The 26,228-nt window shown below is 39.4% G+C and overlaps 1 protein-coding gene across 5 annotated transcripts in view; it reads left to right on the top strand.

The window, feature by feature from the left end:
• The window catches only part of nfix.L (nuclear factor I/X (CCAAT-binding transcription factor) L homeolog), a 118,040-nt gene that overhangs the window by 46,991 nt on the left and 44,821 nt on the right, over nucleotides 1-26,228 (top strand). For 3 of the 5 annotated variants that reach the window (XM_018239506.2, XM_018239505.2, XM_041587577.1), the window contains exon 2: nucleotides 5,678-6,209. In XM_018239506.2, coding sequence (XP_018094995.1) covers nucleotides 5,678-6,209 — 532 coding nt within the window. 5 annotated transcript variants of the gene reach the window in all.

The following is a 26,228-nucleotide window of genomic DNA, read 5'->3' as shown; positions in this document are numbered from 1 at the left end:
TCCCAGTTGCTTGAACTGCCTTAAACACGAATTTGCAGAGACCCCTCAAAGAACTCATTTGCCTTGTTCTCCATTATTTTATATGTCTCTGGCTAGAATTGCCCCTTGTCTGGAGGGTGATCACCTGGACACCAATGTCTTGGGAGCAACAAATTTGCAAACTGAAGTTGAGGTGCTGTCAGGGAGGGACATGGAAAGACAACAGGATTATGGTACGAGAGCTTGACTTCTCTTTTTGTCCTTCGCTTGGTCTCAGCTATCACCGACTGACAGTTTAGAGCATCTACTGAGGTTACTTGTATGTGTAGCAGCATGTATATATTGGGTCAGTGTGGCTTGCGGAAGCTCACAGGCTTTGCTTTTCTCATACTTGAAATATTATCTATTTATGTGTGTGTATATATATATACACACACGTATGCTGACGTATAATTAATACAAAAATTTCAATATATTAACATACATAAAATACAAAATCGCATGTAGGTTCTAGCTTATTTTATTTTTTTCTGTATTCTTAAACATTACACATATACATAAATATGTGTTACATATGAATATATCTGCTTATATATTATATTTATGTGTGTGTGTATTTATATATATATATATATATATATATATATATATATATATATATATATATATTTACCTTGACGTGGTATGGTGGCTTATCAATTTTATGATCATAACTTTGTAACAAAATAACCCCTGTTTTGGGTACATATGCAATAGCATTTATTATACTTATATATATACTTTAAAGCCTTTAGAGTGCTCCCACAACCCCCCTGTTTTGATATTTTATATATATATATATATATATATATATATATATAAAATATCTCTCTCTCTATATATTGATAGATAGATAGATAAAATACAGTTCATAAGTACCTTAACTTTTAAGTCAAAAGCACAGTGCACATTCAATACAAATATATATATATAGAAAACCAAGTCAGTCTCTGCACTCCCATTCAGTCAATCAGAACCGGGTGCTGCAGCAATGCTTCATGTACATCAAATCCACATTTTCTTTAAAAAAGTCACTTCCTTATTTAACAAAAGATTAAAATCATCGTCAGGAGGATCGACGTTTCGGTCTTGATCTGAGACTGTTTTCAAGATATATACATGAACATTTCCATAATATGTATTTATGTTATGGAATATCACATTTATATGTGGTCTTTACTCTCTGCACATGTAAAGAATCACACATGTAAAGAATCACACATGTAGACAAATAAATAAATTACATTATAACAGGAGTGCTTGAATTTTCATTATAATTATAATTTTTTAAAATTATAATTTTTATAATTATATTTTTGAGCATGCACCACACTTTAAATTGCAAGCAATTAAACTTATAGACTTATATATATATATATGTTATTGTATGTATATACACACACATATAATTGTAACTGCTTGGCTTCAGATTGATATGAATAAACACACTTAGGTCTCTTTTTGGGACTTAATCAAAGTTTCTGTCCTTTGCTGGAGCTTATTCCTGGCAATAACCAGAAGCAAAATGTGCTTTCTATGATGTAACAGAATTATCTTTTTTTTTTCAAAAGGACCTGCGAGAGGGTGCTGTTTGTATAGAGGCTTTGTGATGTGTGTGTGTATCATGTGTATATCACAGCAGTGAATCAGTGTGTCTGTATGCTTAACTACAAACTAAAGGCTTTGCATTCACCAGAAAGATTGGCTTGAGGGAATCGATCTAACACTTTCCATTCCCAATCACTAAACTATGTTTTGTTTTCAGTTCCAATGACGGCAATCTGTTATAGATAAATGAATATACGCAGCTCTGAAAATTTTTATTTAAAGCACGGTGAATAAGAGGAATTTTCAGAATTGTGTATATAGTACCATCCTTAGGGGGATCAGCACTACTCAGGTAAACAGAATTTATGTAATAAAATAGCAGCAGACTGACGTTTCAGCTGACTCCTGAGGAGTCAGCTGAAACGTCAGTTTGCAGCTATTATATTTTAAAATCTGTATAATTTTTAAGTAGTGGTGATCCCCTTTTTGTGATTGTATATATATATATATACATTTATATATATACACATATATATATATATATATATATATATATAAATAAAAGCAACTTTTTTTCACCACAACTACAGTGAGTGCCGATCCTCCTTTCTAATATATATATATATATATATATATATATATATATATATATATATATATATATATATATATATATATATATATATATATATATATATGAAGAATGACCAGCAACTCCAAGATATTGGTGAATTATAGAAAGGTGTATTTAAGAATCACATGAAAAGTCTTTTCAATAATTCACCAATATATTGCTGGTCATTCTTTCAATTTCTAATGTATTTACCCTTCACCCTAAGCAAACTTCACAAGCGAAGTGCTGCCCACACAAAGATATATATATATATATATATATATATATATATATTACTCCTTAACCTACAACTTAATCTGGTTGTAATACAAATTAGGGTCTTGTGACCAGCCTTTGACTGTGTTTTTAAAAAGTTGTCTACATGTGCCTCGTAGCCTATTTGAAAGAAAACCTATGTACTAGAAAATATTGTTGTGATATCTGGGTGTATAAAATGTTCCTACTTTACAAGGTACCTCTCTGCACAAAACTTTGAGGCAATTGGTTAGATGATTACGTATAGGTTTGTCTTCCGAGCAGGAGAGAAAGTTTATATTATGCAAGATTAAAATGAGGATAGATGGAGAGGAGAGAAACATGAGAAAGAAAAGAGAGAACAAGAAAAGTGAAGTTAAGAGGGTAAATGCAAATGAGCAGAAAGCAGAATGTGCTGGTTAAGAAGGTACAAATGGAAAGATATATGGGGCACCAATGAACCGGGGTAGAGATAATAATTAAGAATCCAGGCTATAAAAAGCAAAGGGAGATTCACAATGTTTGAGAGAAAGAGCAAAAGCAATAATAGAAATTACAAAAAGAAAAATCACATAAAACAGAAAAGAGCAAAAGAACTAAGAATAAACAATTTTGGACATAAACTGCGGAGACGATTTGTGTAAACAAAAGCAGAGCGGAGATTGAAAATTTCCAACTCATACTGCTTTGTAAAAAGCAAAAAAATAATCAGTGACTTGAAAACTGATGAAAACAATGTAAGAAAACTGTGAAAAAAGAGGGAGGAAAGCCACAGGGGAGGATAAATGACAAAATCTGGTAAAAATCAGTAAGAATCAGACTGGACAAATTCAAGGCACAATGCCCAGGAGACAGCGAGCGTTTTAAAAGTGTTAAAAAACATTTTAAAAGGAGGGTGGGTAAAGATAAAGAGAGAAAACGGAGGAGTGTAGGGTAAAGAAATAAACATTTGCTGCGTTATGTGTAAGCACGGGTACAATTGAAGTGAAAAATAAATACATACATATATATAATGAAAAGGAATGAAATAAAAGAAAGGAAGGTAACAAAAAGAGAAGAAGCAGCAATAAGAAAAGTAAAAGCAGAACCCAAATTCTGAGGGACTGAGAAGTTGTTTGTGAATTCCTGGCAAAAACCAAATTGGTGGCGTTTGAAAATACATAAATCGAACTCATAGAATTAATCCTGCCCGCCAAAGGGAAAATGAAAGGAGGAAAAAAATATTGGAAATATTTGAAGGAAAATGATAACTGCAGAACGTGCGGTAAGGGAATTAGTCATACTGTTTTGTCAGAAGAAAAGTTTTAAGGATGGTAAAAATTAATTCTCAGAAGAAATAGTAGAAAACGCTGTAAAACAACATTAAAAAAAGGGAAAATGAAGTGAAAGGAAAGAAAGGATGCACTTAGGGGTAAATAAGGCGTGGGCTGAGGCGAAGGGAATAAGGTATATTGAGGACACTCACGTTCCCAAACATCAGACTTTAAAGGGTTAAAGCAGGAGAAAAGGATACGAGGAAGAATGAGTGTATGGGGGATTTAAGAAAGCGGGAAAATAGCAAAGAGAGAGAATCACTCAGAAAAGCAGCACCTTTAAAATGTGTGACTTGGCTGGAATATTTCGGGCAGTGCCAGCAAAACCGCAGCGAACGAGGGAACGAGACAGCAGTGGCGGAGAGTAAAAAATGCTACGATAAAGGGGGGAAAATATTAAAATTATATTTTACTTTAATAGGTGAGGGGGTGAAGGAGGCTGGTGACATTTTTGAAACAAGAATTAAAAAAAAGATATTTTTGCAGATTTTTTTTATTTTCAGATATTTGCCGCAAGAAAAAAAAATGGAGAAAGTGAAAGAGAGGAAAACAAATGACAAACAGGCATCTGCTTTCCTCCCCCCTCTTTTTCTCGCCTCAGCCATGAGCGACTGTTTTAATTCCTGTGCCAAAACCTGCGTGGCAAAATAAATCAAAAATAAAAATGAAACCAAAATAAACAAGGATAGAGAGAATGAAAGAGAGAGAGAAAGGAAAGGGAAAAAAGGGGGGTCTTCTATTATTTGGTAAAAGGAAGGCATTCAACTTTTTGTGCATATGCTTTAATTTTTTTATTTTAAGTTGTCTGTTTTGGCAAAATGTTTTTCTGTCTTCGATATTTTTTTTCACGCTTCTCTCTCTCTCTTTCTCTCCAAACTCCCCTCCTCCCTTCTCTCTTTCTCTCTCTCTCTTTCTCTCTCCCCACCCTTTTTCTCTGCCATTGGCTGGCTTCTTCATTTCACTTTGCCAAAAAGGTGGGACTGTTCGAATCATTCTCTCTCTCTATCTTTTTTTTTTCTCTCTCTCTTTTCCCTGGCATCGATGCTGGCCACAAATTCAGCACGGAGAGTGAAAGCAGGGGAGAGAGGGAACGAGAGAGAGAGAGAGTTTAAGCGGACAGAAAAAAAAAACAGCTTTTGCCTTCTGCTCCTAACCTTCTGAAAAAAACCCATCTTCCTCTTTTATTCCTTTTCATTTACCTGTTTTCCTTCCTTGTTTATTTTTTTTAAAACATTGCCAAGGATACGACGCAGTTTTTGTCACCCCTTATTTTCTCGATAGGCAGTTTGTATCCAAGATGATATTTGTCTTTTTTCCTGCTGCGGTCTTGCGTCCATGAGTTGATGTTCATGTGATTTCTTGGTTTAAGGCCACTTATCTTTTGATAACTTTGTGTGTGTTCGGGGGTTTTATTTCTTATACCCCGCATTTGACTTATGTAAATATATATTTTTTTTGGCCCCCTCCTAATGTTTTGGGAAGTATTGATTGGCTGCTTCATGTAACTTCACCCTTTTCACCCCTCTACATATACGTAATTCCTTGTGTTATCCCCCTGTAAGTCTTTCGGTCCTCTATCAGATCATCAACCGCTTCCTCTTTCTCTCAATAATTCTGCTCAACTTGGAATTTTGGTGTTTTTTTAGTTCCTCCGGCAGTTCGCTATGACACCAAGAGATGGTAATCATTTGGCCTCTTCCCTGTTCCATTGTGCCATCCTCATAACACACCACACATCCATCTCATACATGTTCACCTTCCCCTGACTGTCCATCGACAGAGGAATAAAATATTTCCTTTTATAGAACATTTATGCACAATGCCTGACTGATATAAGCAGAAGTAAAAATTTTAAAAACCCCAAACAAATCTGATTTTTATAATTAATGTGCATCTTATTTCTTCTAAATGTTATTGCTTTTGTTTCCAGGATGAATTTCACCCTTTCATCGAAGCTCTTCTCCCACATGTCCGTGCATTTTCATACACATGGTTCAACCTTCAAGCGAGGAAACGCAAGTATTTCAAGAAGCACGAGAAACGGATGTCAAAGGATGAAGAGAGGGCGGTGAAGGATGAGTTATTGGGAGAGAAGCCTGAAATCAAGCAGAAGTGGGCGTCCCGACTATTGGCTAAGCTTCGTAAGGACATCCGGCCAGAGTTCCGAGAGGACTTTGTCCTTACTATCACCGGGAAGAAGCCTCCATGTTGTGTCCTCTCTAACCCAGACCAGAAAGGGAAGATCCGGAGGATTGACTGCCTTCGTCAGGCGGACAAGGTGTGGAGGTTGGACCTGGTGATGGTCATCCTGTTTAAGGGGATGCCGCTGGAGAGCACCGATGGGGAACGTCTCTACAAGTCACCCCAATGCTCTAACCCAGGGTTGTGCGTCCAGCCTCATCACATTGGGGTGTCCATCAAAGAGCTGGACCTCTATCTGGCCTTCTTCATCCACACACCCGGTGAGTTTTATACCACATCATATTATTATACTGAAAAAAAATAATGCAGAAATGTTTCATAGAGGCCTCTTCCCTTACTGATGTCATTAGATTTTACCTCTCTCCAACAAATTCCCAGGTAATTATCTTGCTCTAATATGCCCCTCCTGCAATATTACTCCTGCAACTTGTATTTAACATGGTCCCTAAAGTAACCAGGCCTCATCCCCTGAAATGCAGGATTTCCTTCTCTGTCACTTCAGCGGCTTCAGGCCCACACTTTTTTTCCATGTACTTTTAAATCTACTGTGGCCTTTAACCTGGAAGAGGTGTTGAGCACGTCAAAGGCCTTCCTGTTGTTATCACGAAAGTTCATGAATACGGAACATAAATCTCAAAAAAAGAAAACACTGACTATTAGTCATATGAATGATATTAATGCGCCATTTTGTTCCATTTGCCTTGAGTTCTGAGAATGATGTGGGATTAATAAGGAAATATGCAATATCTCAGGAGACCATACAATCCTCTCACTATCGATCTCTCTATTTGTCATCTACATACCTGCAGATACATAAATGATAGAGATAGATAGATAGATAGATAGATAGATAGATAGATAGATAGATCTTCAATTATTTGCATGAATGTGTATCAATGTATTTCATTAAAAAATTATTAGTAAGCAACTGTATATTAAATGTTGAAAATGCTTAATGACATAAAAGAAATATAAAACTTGTTTCATTTTATATTGTAACTTCATGCAATTTTTTCCAACAAATATTTTTATTGTACATAAAAAGTTCAATTTTTTTTGATACTAATATGTGAAGGAACAGTGGCCATTCAGATCCAGCCAAAAGTGAAAGGTGAAATGCTCCAGACAGCCGCGTGCAACAATTTAGTTTTAATGACACGTCATTGTTCAGATACTTCTTACAAGTGTTACAGCTATGAAGAGGAAAAAGAAAGCATAGGCAGATATCTGTAGCTGGAAAATAAACATTTGGGGGCAAAAAACGAATTTGAAAATATTTTATTTCAAAGGAACATGTATTTTTATTCTATTTTAAGACATTTTTAAATTTTATAGACAAATCCCAGAGTTAGTTATCAGAGAAAACTCTGTTCTTAAATATTGATCCTTTAGATCATTTTTTATCAAAATCTGAATTTTATTAAAAAAAAGTCTAAAACAAGACTAGAATTTGACCTTATTTATTAATAAAAAAAGCACGATTTAATTGGATTGGGGAAAAAACTCAATAAAATTAATTAAAATCTGAATCATATGATTTTTGGAAGATTTTTTTTTCCAAATTGCTCAAGTTTTTTTCGGGTTTTTGTCTGAAAAGCCCAAAATAGTCAGATTTTCGTGCTAATTCCAGCACAGACCACAGAAACTTCTTAATAGGATAGGGATCTCTCCCACTTATGACTTATATACAACCTCGGCAGGTCTGAGATGCCGGAATTTCAGATTCAAACTTTTTGCAAAATTGGGCGTTAATAAATCCTGAAAATTTCTTTTTTTTTTTCCTTAAAAATTTGGATTTTATAGTAAAAAAAAACCTCACATTTTTCTAGTTTTTGGCATTTGGACTTTAATAAACTTGTAATAAAGTTTATAGAAATATAATCTGTACTTCTTGGAGTTATAAGCCAAAAGTGAAAGGTGAAATGCTCCAGACAGCCGCGTGCAACAATTTAGTTTTAATGACACGTCATTGTTCAGATACTTCTTACAAGTGTTACAGCTATGAAGAGGAAAAAGAAAGCATAGGCAGATATCTGTAGCTGGAAAATAAACATTTGGGGGCAAAAAACGAATTTGAAAATATTTTATTTCAAAGGAACATGTATTTTTATTCTATTTTAAGACATTTTTAAATTTTATAGACAAATCCCAGAGTTAGTTATCAGAGAAAACTCTGTTCTTAAATATTGATCCTTTAGATCATTTTTTATCAAAATCTGAATTTTATTAAAAAAAAGTCTAAAACAAGACTAGAATTTGACCTTATTTATTAATAAAAAAAGCACGATTTAATTGGATTGGGGAAAAAACTCAATAAAATTAATTAAAATCTGAATCATATGATTTTTGGAAGATTTTTTTTTCCAAATTGCTCAAGTTTTTTTCGGGTTTTTGTCTGAAAAGCCCAAAATAGTCAGATTTTCGTGCTAATTCCAGCACAGACCACAGAAACTTCTTAATAGGATAGGGATCTCTCCCACTTATGACTTATATACAACCTCGGCAGGTCTGAGATGCCGGAATTTCAGATTCAAACTTTTTGCAAAATTGGGCGTTAATAAATCCTGAAAATTTCTTTTTTTTTTTCCTTAAAAATTTGGATTTTATAGTAAAAAAAAACCTCACATTTTTCTAGTTTTTGGCATTTGGACTTTAATAAACTTGTAATAAAGTTTATAGAAATATAATCTGTACTTCTTGGAGTTATAAGGGAGATAATTTTGGAATACTTTTGGGTACTTTAAAAGATATTCTAAGTGTTGCATTTGAATTTCTTGAATTCTATATCTTTTTTTGTTTTTTTTTTCATTTCCCCATTTTCAGACACGATTCACTTTCCTCAAAAAATGAAATCAAAACAATAAGAAAAGAAATAAAAACATGTTTTTTTTCCCATGCAGAACATGTGGTGCGGGAGCAGAGTGAGTCTTTAATTAAAATACAGCTTTATTTCCCCACTAAGAACACTCAAAACAGATGTGTACAGTTTACAAACTAAAAAAAAAAAGAAACCCTGTCTCTGATTTGAGATAATGCGTTCAGTGGAAAGCGAGAGGGACAAAAAAAAATGAAACGTTATATATGTATTTTTTATATATCCCACCGGGCAATATCTGCTGCCATATGTTTTCCATTATTTATTATATTTACACTGCAGATATATACCTGGTGTTATTAGTTCCAAAATAAATGTATTAATAGTGAAATGGTTGATTAGAAGAAATCATTAGGGTGAACACACAAGATACTATATATTATTTAACCTCTTTTGAAGCAAATTAGAGATGGGGGGTGCTCTGCCTTGCCCTAAAGTTTAGGTAGAAATGTCTTAAGCAAAAAAGTTAAACTTGGAATTGTGTGTTGTGTCAACCCTAATTCATATCTATGCCATTTTTGGATGTAAAGTTTAAATTTCTATATATATATTTCTGAAGTGCCAAGCCACATACTTGTTTAAAAAAATATTATATATATATATATATATATATATATATATATATATATATATATATATATATATATATATGTAATAAGTGGATATGTGTTATTTATTTATTTATTATAGTTTCATTTTTTATAGCTTTATTTTTTCTTTGGTTCTGTCACGGGAAAGTGTCAGCTAATGCATAGTTTATATGATAAATACAGTTATGGGACCTGTTATCCAGAATGCCATGGACCTGGGGTTTTCTAGATAAGGGATCTTTCCGTAAGATCTCCATACCTTAAATCTACTAAAAAAAATAATTTGAACGTTAAATAAACCCAATAGAATTGTTTTGCCACCAATAAGGATTCATTATATCTTAGTTTGGATCTTAGTTAATTATTGCAGAGAAAAAGGAAATATTTTTAAAAATTTGGATTATGTGATTAAAATGGAGTATGGGAGACGGCCTTCCCACAATTCGGGATACCGACCATTCCTTTACATTATTCCAGCATTAATAGCATGCTTTATTATATAAAATTTCAGTATTTTGCAGCCAAAAATGTGGCTCCATCTGTATGTGCAGTCATATACAGTACTGGGCCCCTCAACAAAATCTATAGGGCTATGACCGTTATTTAAAAATAAATCAACATTCAGGGACTCCCGTATACTGATGTTTGGTGCTTGGCATCCCATCTCTTTCCTATTCAAAGTTTGGGTAATGGCACCTGCGCCATTTTAATCACCGCCGTGCATTTAGGTGTAATAATGGCAGTAAACATGCGTTTCCCCACCTGCAGCTGCTTTCCATATCAGTGGGAAATGGTGAAGATAGGTTGGACCAAATGCACCATTAGTCTAAAAGAACATACCTTAGGGCCCATGCACATATTCATGATATAATGTTGCTGTATATAGTAAGGAAAGGAAAAACGGAGAGGGTATAATATATTTATATGGTTCAGACACATTTATTTGATTGGTAGTGGTTGCCTGGAAGTTTCCTGACGCCGGGCTATCATTTTCTTTAGTAGTGCTGGTTCGACACTGTCCTGGCACAGGTCAAGCTTGGATGGAAATGGAGTGAAAGAATTTAGGCCACATCCTGTCCCGGTGTTTCACTGGAAGTCATGTTGAGTCATGATTACTAAGGAAGAATGTACCAGCCACCCAGCAGGCAACCACCACATGATGATTAAATGGTGATGCTGACCTGTGCCGGCTATAAGGCCTAAGTAGGTGAACCCAAAATGTCATATTAAGTACTTCCCATCATACTCATTTTTCCCTTTTTTTTAAAAAAAAAAAAAAAAAAAAAAAAGCAGATTTATAGATCTGGTCAACCCCGCTCAACCTCTAACTACCTTCCAATATGTTCAATTACAAAAGGAATCTTACATTGATTCACAATGACTGAATCTAATCCCGATTGATATTCTAGCAAAGCTTATTCTATCAGTATCAAGCGCCCCGGCAAACGAATGGAATCGACATCCCAGAGAAGTCGTTCTAAGATGACAAGTTCCTCAAAGAGTCGCTCGATGATATACATCGGTGAAAGATCAAATTGGCCTGTAGAAGCCAAATAATTGGGCCTGTTTATCAATTTGGAAAATGACAGCAAAGATCAAACTGTAGGATTCCCAGGTTAATAATCCATTTTGTCTCAAATAGCTTCCCACTGTGATATCACCACAATTGTGACAACTGTGTGTCGTCTAAATATGTCCGTTACCAGATTCTTGGGTGTCGCTTTTGCATATTTGCCATACTTGTAGCAATTCCCATTGTCTACAGTGGGAGGTGACTGGAAAAATACAAACAGTTATTCTATGGAAAGAAATCTCAGGTAAATTTGCTGTACCATGTAAGCCAGTAAAAATGTTACAGGGCAACCCTTTTGAAATAAAAAACAAAAAAAACAAAAGTGGTATAAAGGTGATACCTTTATTGGCTAACTTCATAGCAAGCTTTCAGAACATTTTAGTTCCTTTTTCAAGCTGATTACAATGAAGCTGTGGTGTTCTCTGGTATATATACAACATTCAGCTCATAGGTCAAATGACCAACAAAAAGCAATATCAATCTGTGTGTGAGGTGTCAAAGTCATTTACGAGGGGATCTGCAAGAGATAAGCAAATAAGGTACAAGATAATGTGGGTCGAAGAGTATAAATTAGGGGTGGATTATTGGAGTGTAGATTCAAAGGAATTCCATATGATCTCTTAGTCCATATCCAGACATGTTGGTATTTCTGGCCTGGTGCAGTCCTTTCTTAGTCCACATAATTAGCCATAAATCCAAGGCCCAGGTTTAGTCCAGTCTTTAGAGAATTGAACGTTTCCATTAATTTGTATTCCCACACTTTTCTTTCATTATTTGTTTTAAAATTGCCCTTAAGAACCAAAATTCTTAAATCCTTTATGGAGTGATGAGGCCATTGAAATGATTTCCTATTGGTTTGTCCAGTTTTTTATTGGTTATAGTGAATCGGTGGTGTGTATTTCTCTTTCTCCGGCTTTGCCCAGTCTCTCCTATATACAGTCTCCCTGTTATGCATTTAGTGCATTGTATTAAATGCACCACATTAGAAGTAGAACAGTTGTAGTGACCATGGATGCTGTACTCCTCTAATGTGTCTGGAATTGGTATTTTGTCTGAAGTCAGGATGTGTGGGCAGGTTTTGCATTGTTTTTTGCCACAGGGGTATGTTCCATTTTTGGTGGGTTGCAATAAGGCACTTCGGCTGTCTGAATGCTAGGAGTGGTGGGTCTGGGAATGTGCTTTTGAGCCTCTCGTCCTTATGAAGTGTACCTTGTAGATCTCTGGGTATTTTTCTGAGGGTCCTTAGTTGTGGATTGTATGTGGCCACTAGGGGAACCTGATTTATTTCAGGTTTTTGTTTATATTGTAAAAGGTGAGTTCTGGGAATTCTGGTGAATTGTATTGAGCTACAATCATGGGGTTGTAGCCCCTGTTGATGAAGTCTGCTTTGAGTGTTTTGAGGTGGTGATTCCTTTCATCGGTGTCCGAACATATACGATTGTACCTAAAGCTTGGCTGTAGTGTTTAGTGTGGTCAGGGTGAAAGCTGTCATACATTAGATATGATGGTTTGTCCGTTGGCTTTCGATATATGGTAGTTTGAATAGTATTTTCCCTGATGTGAATGGTTGTGTCCAGAAAGTGGATGTGAGTGGGAGAGTAGTTACTTTTCAAATTGATGAGTTCGATGAAAGTCTTGAAACTGTTTGTGAAACTGAATAAGTTCTTGTTCAGTATCTGTCCAGATTATGAATATGTCATCTATATAGCGGAGGTATGTCAGAGGCTTGGTGTTGCAGGTGGAGAGGAAGTCCTCTTCTAGTTTTGCCATGAAGAGGTTGGCATACTGGGTGCAAAGCGTGTACCTATACTGGTTCCCATCCGTTGCAGAAATACTTCCTGGCCAAAAAAGAAGCAGTTGTGTGTTAATGTAAACTCAATCAGTTGTACAACAGCTTGGGGTGGTAGATCATGCTTTTTCAGAAATGTTTTGCAGGCATCTATACCATCCTTGTGTGGAATATTTGTATATAATGATTCCACATCATCAAGGGCACATGCATACACAGGCCAGCTTAACAACTATTTAGAGATGCACTAAATCTAACATTTTTTTTTTATTTGCCAAGCACAGAGCCAAATTCAAACCCAAATTCACATATTAAAATTTAAATGAAAAAATCCCAAAAAGCCCTGCAGCATGTTGCACCCCCTAAAAGATACACCTTTAGCTGTCCAGTGCTTTAAAGTGACATGACATTTGGGGGCGAGATAAGTTAATGTAAAAAACAGTCTTTTTCCCGCTTGCGCATTCTCACATTAATTGCTTTTTTATTTCATGAACACATTGCGGATGAAAAGGAAGGATTATGGGGAAAAAACAATTGGTGCAAGAAAACGTGAGCAAGATACTGATCACCAACACATTGTCTTACAATGATATGTCTGAACCCAACATTTGAATACAGGTATGGGATCCATTATCCGGAAACCAGTTATCCAGAAAGCTCTGAATTACTGAAAGGCCAGCTCCCACGGTCTCTAATTTAAACAAAAAAAACCATTTTTAAAAAAATGATTTCCTTTTCTCAGTAGTAATGCAACAGTAGCTTGTACTTGATCCCAACTAAGATATAATTAATTCATATTGGAAGCAAAACCAGCCTATTGGGTTTATTTAATGTTTACATGATTTACTTGTAAGTAACGTAAGTTATGAAGACCCAAATTATGGAAGCATTCATTATCCAGAAAACTCCAGTTCACGAGCATTCTGGATAACAGGTCCCATACCTGTAAAAGTAAATCTACCCTTAACGATGCAGTATGACCAAACACTGGTCACATCCCCAAAATTTAGACAAGATTTTGGTTGGGCCAAAGTCCCAAATCTGGTGCATCTCTTTGGCCCAAGGCTGACTTTGGCTGTCTTTGCGGATAGCATTCTCACTTTTAAATAATTATATTATTTGTTTTTTAACCATTGACTGGTTGCCATGATAAGTGAGACTCCCCATCCCCCAAACATCATATTAAGTAATTAAAAAGTGGCAAAAATACATAATGCTAGAATCTCCGCCATAAAGCAGGACAGGACTGCTGCTTCCAATGGGGATCAGATAGGATCCGTGCTACAGTCCTGCGCGGGTCCATTTTTTGGGACCCGCAACCTGCAATCCGCAACCCGCTTGGACCCGCAACCCGACCCGCAAGTACCTTATCCGCAACCCGGACCCGCGACCCGCTGTCCATCAAGAATCAGGAAGTGCTGTCATTGTAGAGTAGATGTGACCAGAAAAAAAGAGGTTAATATCGCTATTGAGAAGACCCGCGGCCCGACCCGCGTCTATACCCGCACCCGGAACTTCTATCTTCTATAGAATCGCAGCTGCCATAAAGCAGGGCACAACTGCTTCACTATGATTTCACATTTCTCTGCACGCACAGCTTTTAATGAATCCTAGTTTGCCCGTTTTTTCCAAACTGATTTTCATTTTCTTAAGAAATATGTTGTTTTCTGACACAAATATAAGCTCTGTTTCTTTTAATTATGGTGTTACTGTAAATTAACAAAAGCAAAAAATAAAAAACAAACTTATTTTTACTATTATTTTTACTAAAACCATATTGCAGACTAAGGTCAGGCCTCCTGGGGTTTAGATGTTTGACCTCTGTCATGTTTACACTCTGAGAGTCTAAATAATCTGGTTGTCTGGTAATCCTCAAATGTGTTTCCTGAAGCAGTGCATTGTGGGCAATGGATTTCTGCTGTACTAAGATGTCCCATAGTTCCCTCCTGTCTGTGTCACTGTATCACCCTCAGCGCCGTTTCTGTATCCATTGCCGCCTGAGGCGGCTCCAGTAATGCCGCCCCCCCAGCCCGATTCACGCTAGTGCGGAGAGCGCAATTGCGCTCTCTCGCCCTAGTAAAGCCGAATTTCCGGTTCAAAAACCGGAAATTCGGCTCTTAAAGGCACCAGGAGCGGCTTTTTGCCGCCCCTGGAAACCTAGCTGGCGATGCCGCCTGAGGCGAGCGCCTCAGCTCGCCTCATTGGCGGATCGCCCCTGATCACCCTGCAGTGGGAGGGACAGACTCATGTCCCATAGTTCCCTCCTGTCTGTGCCACTGTATCACCCTGCAGTGGGAGGGACAGACTCATGTCCCAAAGTTCCCTCCTGTCTGTGTCACTGTATCACCCTGCAGTGGGAGGGACAGACTCATGTCCCATAGTTCCCTCCTGTCTGTGTCACTGTATCACCCTGCAGTGGGAGGGTCAGACTCATGTCCCATAGTTCCCTCCTGTCTGTGTCACTGTATCACCCTGCAGTGGGAGAGACAGACTCATGTCCCATAGTTCCTCCTGTCTGTGTCACTGTATCACCCTGCAGTGGGAGGGACAGACTCATGTCCCATAGTTCCCTCCTGTCTGTGTCACTGTATCACCCTGCAGTGGGAGGGACAGACTCATGTCCCATAGTTCCCTCCTGTCTGTGTCACTGTATCACCCTGCAGTGGGAGGGACAGACTCATGTCCCATAGTTCCCTCCTGTCTGTGTCACTGTATCACCCTGCAGTGGGAGGGACAGACTCATGTCCCATAGTTCCCTCCTGTCTGTGTCACTGTATCACCCTGCAGTGGGAGGGACAGACTCATGTCCCATAGTTCCCTCCTGTCTGTGTCACTGTATCACCCTGCAGTGGGAGGGACAGACTCATGTCCCATAGTTCCCTCCTGTCTGTGTCACTGTATCACCCTGCAGTGGGAGGGACAGACTCATGTCCCATAGTTCCCTCCTGTCTGTGTCAATGTATCACCCTGTAGTGGGAGTGACAGACTCATGTCCCATAGTTCCCTCCTGTCTGTGACACTGTATCACCCTGCAGTGGGAGGGACAGACTCATGTCCATCAGTTCTCCTCCTGTCTGTGTCACTGTATCACCCTGCAGTGGGGAGGGACAGACTCATGTCCCATAGTTCCCTCCTGTCTGTGTCACTGTATCACCCTGCAGTGGGAGGGACAGACTCATTGTCCCATTAGTTCCCTCCTGACTGTGTCACTGTATCACCCTGCAGTGGGAGGGACAGACTCAATGTCCCCATAGTTCCCTCTGTCTGTGTCACTGTATCACCCTGCAGTGGGAGGGACAGACTCATGCTCCCATAGTTCCCTCCTGTCTGTGTCAATGTATCACCCTGCAGTGGGAGGGACAGACTCATGTCCATAGTTCCCTCCTGTCTGTGTCACTGTATCACCCTGCAGTGGAGGGACAGACTCATGTCCATAGTCCTCCTGTCTGTGTCACTGTATCACCCTGCAGTGGGAGGGACAGACTCACTGTCCCATAGTTCCCTCCCTGTCTGTGTCAACTGTATCACCCTGCAGTGGGAGGGACAGACTCATTCCCATAGTTCCCTCCTGTCTGTGACATGTATCACCTGTAGTGGGAAAGTCGACAGACTCATGTCCCATAGTTCCCTCCTGTCTGTGACACTGTATCACCCTGCAGTGGGAGGGACAGACTCATGTCCCATAGTTCCCTCCTGTCTGTGACACTGTATCACCCTGCAGTGGGAGGGACAGACTCATGTCCCATAGTTCCCTCCTGTCTGTGTCACTGTTTCACTCTGCAGTGGGAGGGACAGACTCCATTGTTCCATCTCTTCCTGTCACCATAGCACTGCTAAATGAAGCAGACAGACTCATGTTCAATAACCTTTGCTTTGCAGTGTCATAGTGTCCCCCTAGTCCTATTTGGTTGGGGGCTTGGTGGGGGTTGCTGGCAGTAAAGCTGTGACTCCTCTCCTCCCTCCTGTTTTTATTATCTTCGTTCCAACTTTTCTCTTGCCAAATAAACAGGGGAGCAGCTGAATTTCCTCTCACGGAGACATCTGCGATGGAACAGACGCTGGGGACTGAGGATGGGGACTCTGGCAAGGCTCCCTTCTTGGGGAGGGGTGCGGGGGGGAAGAGGACAGAGCAAAGGAGAGGCCTGAGAGTGTGGGAGAGGAGACATATTGGGGTCTCACAGGTTATACCTCTGTCCCTTTCTCTAGGATTCCTGCTACATCCTGGAATTAACCCCCTCATTTCAAGCAGACCCTGCAAAGTGAATCTCTGGTTCTTTGTTTTGTGGTAGTGGGGGGGGGGGGTACATAGCGCTTAACTACAGCTTGTGGGTTTTATTAAATACAGCCATATAGCTACGGATATCTCAAATGTTCAGGGCCTGAGTTGTTAAAGGAGGGGCCCCTGGGTTCCACAATAAGATGTGCATAAAGCATTGAATTTCATCATTTGCTCCCCCTGCTGTTATTAATTACAGATCATGGCATCTCCAGGTAGCCTTTGGATGTTGGGGACACCAGCGGCCCTTATCCTGAGCCTATATTCTAAGATCCCTGCCATAAAGCAAGGCAGTATACAAAAAAGGAAAATCCAAGGTTCTGTAGTTCACCCCCTTTTTGCCAGTTCTGATAATCCATTTTCCTCCAGATAGGCAATAATTATATTTGTGTGAATGGACCAGCGCTAGAAGCTCAGGGTAGAGAACAATAGAAAAATAGTAGTACCGGTATATAGTATAGTATTTCTTAATTCGACAATCGCACCCTTTTGTGCAGTTAACTTATATTTCTTAAGCAGCGTGCCTATTATCCATCACCTGCAGGACTAGCTTGCCCTTTAACCAATGTTTTTTTCAGAGACAGTGGCACCTTCTCTGTGTACAGATTTTATACTCACAGACGTTTAGGAGTAGTAATTGGCATTGAAAAGAATAGTTGTTCCCCCTCTATAGATGTTATGGACTTCCGTTGGCATATTCGTGGCATATTCCTCACATCAGCTTCAAGCCAGCTGCAAATCATCACCATCCATACTAGCACCCTGTCGAATTAAGAAATACTATTCTATATACTACTATTTTTCTATTTTTGTCTACCCTGAGCTTCTTGCGCTGGTCCATTCACACAAACATAAAGCAAGGCAGGACTGCTGTTGTTTGCCAGAAAGGAAATAGGAAAATTGCAGTATGCTGTTTTGCACTTTTTGCTATTGGTAGGGAAGATGGACAGTGGTGTTGGGGCAGTGGAGCAAATTTTGCACCCAGCTCCATAGAAAAATCGGCAGTTAACTTTTACTTGTCTTCAGCAATTACTATACATTTAATTAGTTGCGGGGGCTTTTGGGCTAGGGCAAGCATTGCTTTTATTTGTGTGCATCTTTGATACTGTCTAATGGATGGTTGTGGTTTAGAGCCATTGCCTTGTTTGGAGTCTGTGTTGCGCAGATTCTCACTGTCATTTGGACCACTGCTGCCGATCCGAGAGGAGACACGTGCACCCATTTTAATTTAAGTATTATTTAAAGGGTTGAATATTTACTATTCAAACCTTTTAGGGACCCCTGGTCCACCAAGCCTTGCAGAGGGTAGTCCGTTTTATGGATTAAAATTCTGCATCACTCAGAACATAGGGGTCCGTTTACTAAATTGTCTATAACCCATCGGCCATTATCGCTTAGAAAATTCTTGCAACAAAATTAACGCCGCTCAGATATTTACTAAATTGCGACAAGACAAATTTGATCTTTTTCTTAATAAATTCACGAAAAATACATTTATACGTATCACTCTTCGCCAGTGCAATCACTAATTTTCACTGCTAATGTTTCAACAACTGACTTTATATACTCCTCTTTTAATATACAATTTCTGGGTGGTGATAAAAATTGGCAACAATTTTGTCTATATTTTTCGATAATCTTTAGTAAACTTTGCGAGACAACTTACATAGCATGAATGCGATAATAGGCATTAATATATATTTTCACCAGAATATTCTAAATGATATAAGTGCTTGTACTTTAGTAAACTTTAGTAAACTGCTGATTTTCTGGCATTTTCTCTGGCGCAGGCTATTATCACTGCCTATCTCACCATAGTAAGCTGACGCCTAATAGTCATGACTTAGAGGTCCTCTATAATCTTGCATATCAGAAAAGAAAAATAACTGACCCATGTAACTGCACCCTCCACCCATTACATCCAAAGACTCATGTGTAATTATTAAATAAAACGTACCTCTATAATCTATAATGTAACTCTATAATCTTGTCAGTAGATCTCTCTGCTCTCAAATGAAGCCAGAGACATGTGTCCCAAACCCCATGAATACAGAGCCACCTGTGTTTGGCTGATATGTATTCATAAGGGGCAGGAGAAATGTAGACACCACCCCTTCTGCCCTCTACTTGTCCATTACATGCAAGTTAGGCTGCAGTAGAGCATTGTCTCTACCATATGCGCTATGGAAGGCTGTAAGAACAAGACGGGCCTTTTCTATATTGCATGAGGTTCAGGGTGTAGCCAAATCTGGGCAGTGAGGTTCTCAGCCCTCGAAGTTGCTCCCCTTTTGCTTTTTCCTGCCTATTTCTGATAAAGCTTGACCTTTGGCCATATCCAGATATTCCAGTGTTTATTTCTATTTGAATTGGTAACAAACTTGATTTTCTAAAGGTTGTGGCAAAATGAATGGGTGATAATAACAGGGATATCTCGCTCAAAGCAACTCTATTTTTTTTTTAATTCTGTCTAATTGAATCAACACCTTTGAACATTAGAACTAAAGACATAAAACTACTCTGTGTAATGAGTGAGCTAATTATCTCCTGCTGGGAAATTGTAGCACTTGTATTCCACTTTATAGAGCTTGGCAATACCAGGGCTGGATTGTTCGTTAACTAATGGTACCAGCTATAATCATCATATTACAGACTTAGTTACTCTTTAAAAAGGACAGTGAAAGGCCAAACGCTTGACAGATGCCAGTTTATGATTTACCACTTTGGTGTCCCCATTTTCTAACCTGGGCCAGTGCTTCTCATCTTGTGTTGGCCTTTAGAGGTGTTGCGGTGCGATCTTGCCTTCTTTTTCAAGTGTTTAGCACAACACTAATGGTGCAGTGTATGCCCATGACATAATGCTACTGGCTTAAGGCCGCCATGTTGAATTTTGTATGAGGAATGAAGGTTATCTTGCTACACCTCAGAAGATCAATACCCAGGGCTTTGAGTTTTCCATCAAAGCACAATCAGGATTTCAGAATAGCAACTGGAGTAGTGGCTCACAAATTGGCAGCACTAAAGTGTATGGCTCTTTGTTGTCTCGTAATAAAAACGAAACTTTTATTGGTTGTTATGTGTTCTTACAATGGGGCAACCTGGAATTATATTGGGATTTCTTGGCATTGCCCTAAACTATAATGTGGTTCATTGATAAAGCCATGTAAGTGAAAGTAGTGGGATTCATTCTATTGAAGGTGGATTTGTTACTGCCCAGGATTTAGAAGTGCATAAAATGAAACAAATTTTAACATGACAGCATCCTTTTAAATAGTGGCCAACATATACACCATTCTGTGAGCAAAGGCTACCAAAGGGAGTACACACTACACTTTATGTTAGCTCCATACTCTTGGCTACAGGAATAGAGAACTTCTACAGGATTACACACAATAAAGGCTAACCCTAACCTAACATCTGTAACCCATAGCAACTACCGTAGTTAGTCTAATTGGCGTCTGTTGGATACTGCTTCTAAAATAAACTCAACCCAACTGCAGTATCCCTACCTGTGAGCTTCCTGATGGACTCTAGATCACGGTGCCGATTAACATTTGTGCAACTCTTTTGTTGCCTCATTGAGGTAACGGTCAGTCATGGGTAAAGAGTACGAGCTTTCGCCAACACCTGCCCAGAGTTGCCTTTAAAGGGATTCTGTCATTATTTTTATAGTGTAGTTTTTATTTCAAACTTACACTGTTTACATTACAAATAATTCACTCTACAATGTAAAATTTCATTCCTAACCCAGTTGTAATACTGGTGTGTAGGCAGCATTCTCAGCTCATTTTGCCTGGTCATGTGCTTTCAGAAAGAGCCAGTGCTTTTTTTGACAGGCTATTGTTTCTCCTAGTCATTGTAACTGTAGGAGTCACAGTACGACAAGGATTTTTACTATTAGGGCAGAGACACATGCTCAGATTCAGGGAAATCTCCTCTTCTTCGGGGTGATTAATCTCTCCAAACTGCCTTCCCTTGCCTTCCCACTGGCTAGAATGTAAATCGCCAGCGGGATGGCACTCGGATCGCTTCATTTTCTGTAGTCACCAGAAGTTGCCTCACTAGGAAACTTCGGGCAGCTTCGGAAAATGAAGCGTTTCGCTTGCCATCCCGCCAGCGATTTACATTCTAACCGGCAGGGAAAGGTAGTTCTGGGCGAATAGTCGCCCCAAAGAAGAGGAGATTTGTCGATGCGCGACTAATCTTCCCGAATATGAGTGCGTGTCTCTGCCCTTAAGTGCTGTGCTTTTATCTACCAGGGAGTATCTGGTTTCCTTCCCATTTTCTGCTGATGGGCTCCTGGGGAGGGGGTGAAGTTTATCAGAGGACAAATCACATGACATGGGGCACCTGGGAAACTGACTGTCTAGCTCCATTAAATATAAAAAAAACTGTTTGCTCTTTTAAAAAATGAATTTCAGTTCAGAAGTCTGTTTCAGCAGCACTATTAACTTATGCATTTTCGCATTACACTGTCACTTTAACCAGTGTACCATGCTATGACAACATAGTGCCTCCGCCATATTTGACCAATTTGGCCAATCTGCCTGACCAAAATCCTGAAAGGTAGGGCCAGCTGTATCTCCCACCAAACAAGCTGCCTTCTCTTACCATCACCAACATCTCATCCTTTAGTCACATTAGTCAAAATATTGGGCAATTGCGTCTAAACATGACGGAATGTTGAAGAACCTGCTTTCTAAAGCCTTTTTTTGTTCTCATTTACTTTCAAGTGTTTCTTTTGTATTCACTGCTGCCAGTATCAAAACTCACTTCATTATTGGGAGAGATTCGTGGGACAATGGTGTTTAGCCAAGAACAAGGCCGGTATTTAGACCTTTTACAGATTTCCTCCTGAGCATTGACTTACCACTATGTTCATAAGGCTCTTAGAAACAATTACAGTGTGGATTGTTTGGTAATGTTTGTGCTGAAAAAGAAAACAGAGAGGAGAATTACTGGTGGACTAGTTATGGCAGGGATGTCCAGACTTTTTTAAAACAAGGGCCAGATTTGGTGAGGTGAAAATGTGTGGGGGCTGACCTCCATTATGAGGTAGCCAGCTTGTGATCAGGATCGTTCACTCCTGGAGATGGACGCGTACACAGCGTTTAGGAGGTGGAGAAGTGGAGTCTGTTTGGATTTATTCTCCGTACCTCAATTAAACAAGAAATCGCGTAGCTGTAGCATCAAAGTTTGGGCATATGATTTGTGAAACGATGGTCTATAAGAAGTATGCGAGAGCAGTGCGTCACTATGTGGCATTACGTGTCTATTGCTAACACCTTCAGCACACAGGCAGCAGTATAGACCAAGTGGCTGATTACGGCTACGCGATTCCTGATTCCACTGTGCTGGGGGGGGGGGCACATTATAAATAATTTCATGATGGAGGCTGAGTGCCAGTGTGAATTTGAAAACAGGCCACAATTTGCCCTCGGGCCTGACTTTGGACATGCCTGAGTTATGGCGTAGTGTGCTACAGTCTTATTAAAAGGGGATGTTAACTTTAATTGCCTTTTAGTAGGATGTAGAGAGTGATATTCCGAGACAGTTTGCAATTGGTTTTAATTTTTTTATTATTTATGGTTTTTGAGTTATTTAGCTTTTTTATTCAGCAACTCTTCAGTTTGCAATTTCACAAACCTGGTTGCTAGGTTACAAACTACCCAAGCAACCATGTACTGATTTGAATAAGAGACTGGAATATAAACAGGAGAGGGCCTGAATAGAAGAACAAGTAATAAAAAGTGGCAACATCAATACATTTGTAGCCTTACAGAGCATTTGTTTTTTTTAAATGGACCCATTTGAAAGCTGGAGTCAGAAGAAGAAGGCAAAAAATGTAAAAAACTATAAAAATATTCAGCTAGAATGGCTGTAACTGTCCAGGCCAGTGTTGGGACATTATATTGGGAGTTTTGCTTGGAATAGCACAGCATATACCAGTGAGTGCTTCAATCTGTGAGCAGCAATCGCCAGAGTAATGTTCAGCTGTTCCTCCCCCTTTCATGTCGAATGGAAGCACCGTTGGCAGCAGTTACACGTGGCAGTTTGTTGGCATGGGCCTTGCTAGCTCTGTACACCTAGATGTGTCAATATTTGACTATTCTTCTCTACAAAACTGTTCAAGTCCTATCACGTTCCTTAGGGAGCACATCGATATCAAAGCGTGGCACACCGTTCCATTAATATGTGGGTCATGGGCTCAGATACAGGCTGCTGCACGTTTGCCATTTTCCGCTTTGGTGACTACAGTTTGGTGCTGCTGGTGGATTTTCTTGCTGGAAGGTTCCTGTTCAGCATTATTATCTGTAGCAGTTAATGTTTTAAAATCTCTTCTTTGGTTATTGGGACAATAAGGGGCTCAGGGGTTGGCTTAGTGGAATAAGGAGTTACAGGGACAATAAGGAGCTCAGGGGTGGGGTTAGTGGAATAAGGAGTTACAGGGACAATAAGGGGCTCAGGGGTGGGGTTAGTGGAATAAGGAGTTACAGGGACAATAAGGGGCTCAGGGGAGGGGTTAGTGGAATAAGGAGTTACAGGGACAATAAGGGGCTCAGGGTGGGGTTAATGGAATAAGGAGTTACAGGGACAATAAGGGGCTATGGGGAGGAAGTAGTGGAATGAGGAGTTACAGGGACAATAAGGGGCTCAGGGGTGGGGTTAGTGGAATAAGGAGTTACAGGGACAATAAGGAGCTCAGGGGTGGGGTTAGTGGAATAAGGAGTTACAGGCACAATAAGGGGCTCAGGGGTGGGGTTAGTGGAATAAGGAGTTACAGGGACAATAAGGGGCTCAGGGGAGGGGTTAGTGGAATAAGGCGTTACAGGGACAATAAGGGGCTCAGGGGAGGGGTTAGTGGAATAAGGAGTTACAGGGACAATAAGGGGCTCAGGGGAGGGGTTAGTGGAATAAGGAGTTACAGGGACAATAAGGGGCTCAGGGGAGGGGTTAGTGGAATAAGGAGTTACAGGGACAATAAGGAGCTCAGGGGAGGGGTTAGTGGAATAAGGAGTTACAGGGACAATAAGGGGCTCAGGGGAGGGGTTAGTGGAATAAGGAGTTACAGGGACAATAAGGGGCTCAGGGGTGGGGTTAGTGGAATAAGGAGTTACAGGGACAATAAGGGGCTCAGGGGAGGGGTTAGTGGAATAAGGAGTTACAGGGACAATAAGGGGCTCAGGGGTGGGGTTAGTGGAATAAGGAGTTTTGGGGACAATAAGGGGCTCAGGGGCAGGGTTACTATAGTAAGGAGTTCAAAGACCATAAAAATTCAGGGGCCGGGGTCCCACAAGCCAGTGGGTTAGGGTTCAATCAAGGACAATCACCTGCACCTGTGTATGACATTTGTGCCTGCTTTGTTCAGTTTACTCTGGGTGTATTTGCTCTGGCAGGGGAGAGCTATAGGAGGAGGACAGAGGATCATTGTGCAGCCAGTGCCAGTATTTATTCACAAATTAACCCTTCCTATACGTCCTTTTTTGCTTTTCTCTTTTCATTTGTTTGCCTTCTCTGTACACTCTCTTGTCTTTAGGATTTACTTTTATCCTGTCTTTTTTTCCCATCTTTGTCTTTACTTTCCTTTCCACGGGCTATGTACATCTCTCTCCTAGTTCTCTTTTGACTCTCTGATTCTCTCCTCCTAATATTACTCCTTTTTACTTTCACTTCCCAGCATCCACTCTGCTCCTCACTATGCCCCGGTGATGTTAGTTGTCTTTTCAGTACCTTAAACAAACTCCCTGTGTCTTTAATCCAGCCCCCTCCTGCTTATAGAACAGTTCTCATTTCATGCCTGCCCTTTCCATCCTCTCTTGCCGTGCTTTAACTGTCCCAGTGACATGGCTTAGCTGGAATCTGAGCTCTACATAATATCAGGACTATGTGTGTTTGTCCTTAGCTAAACCACAGACTTTGCAGCATTGCAGTAAAGCACAATGCTGCTCCATTGAACAAAAGGCTATAGGACTGACAGGTACACGACAGCTGTTGGCCGGCCATTAGGCAGTGGGTCGCTTCTGAAACTGATATTTTTAGATTAGTTTCGTTTTAGTTCAAAAGTAGCTGTGGGTTTCTCCATAAAACCACTACAAGCCTTTTCACTTTAAACAACTGAAAAACTGTTTTCTCAAATTTTATTAGGTTAATTAGATTTCAGATTTAGTTGTGTATTTGTGATAACTCCATGGGTAATTAATATCCTAACAAATGGCCTTTGAAAGAATCTTATCAGGTTGGCATATGCATATCAGTGCTGCTTGACATCTTTTCTCTTGAGAGGCCATTTTGTGATGTTGTGTGTGTCACTCGCTAATCAGCTGACAGGAAATAATGCAGGTTCTGACTGAAACAGGAAGCAGGGAGTAAAATGGCAACCTAGCAGGTTTGTGTGCCCCTCGGTTTATGTGAGAGCACAGTGCCTCATGCCAGCCAGAGGGATGGAGTCCAGTTCTTAAAATGGCCGTGTTTCAGTGTTTCTTGTGGAAAGGCTTTATTTATATCATACAGTTTTCATATAAATATGTTCAGGGGTATAGTTTCCTTTTAAAGGGGCATATCAGGCCCCATGTCTTTGTGCGTCCTGCTACTGGTGATAATACTGCACCCATCCGTTAGACTCTGTTTTCTTTGGTAAATAACTTTGAATTGAGCCATTTATCGTCCTTAGGAAAGGACGAGAGACTGTGGGGCAGAATGATGAGGAGATAAATCCTGGGCTCAAATGAGTTACTTTGTGTCTTTTATATGTTTAATGAGTAGGTGTGGGGTAGGACTAGGGTTGCCACCTTTTCTGGAAAAAAATACCGGCCTTCCTATATATTTATCTTTTTTCCCTATTAATAACATTGGGATCACTGACCTTCCTATAGATTTATCTTTATTCCCTATTAATAACATTGGGATCACTGGCCTTCCTATATATTTATCTTTATTCCCTATTAATAACATTGGGATCACTGACCTTCCTATATATTTATCTTTATTCCCTATTAATAACATTGGGATCACTGACCTTCCTATATATTTATCTTTATTCCCTATTAATAACATTGGGATCACTGGCCTTCCTATATATTTATCTTTATTCCCTATTAATAACATTGGGATCATATCACTGACCTTCCTATATATTTATCTTTATTCCCTATTAATAACATTGGGATCATATCACTGAC

This window comes from Xenopus laevis, chromosome 3S, assembly GCF_017654675.1.
Source record: "Xenopus laevis strain J_2021 chromosome 3S, Xenopus_laevis_v10.1, whole genome shotgun sequence".
Lineage (NCBI taxonomy): Eukaryota > Metazoa > Chordata > Amphibia > Anura > Pipidae > Xenopus > Xenopus laevis.
Note: the sequence above shows the minus strand (reverse complement) of the source record. Positions and strands in the feature narration are given on the sequence as shown.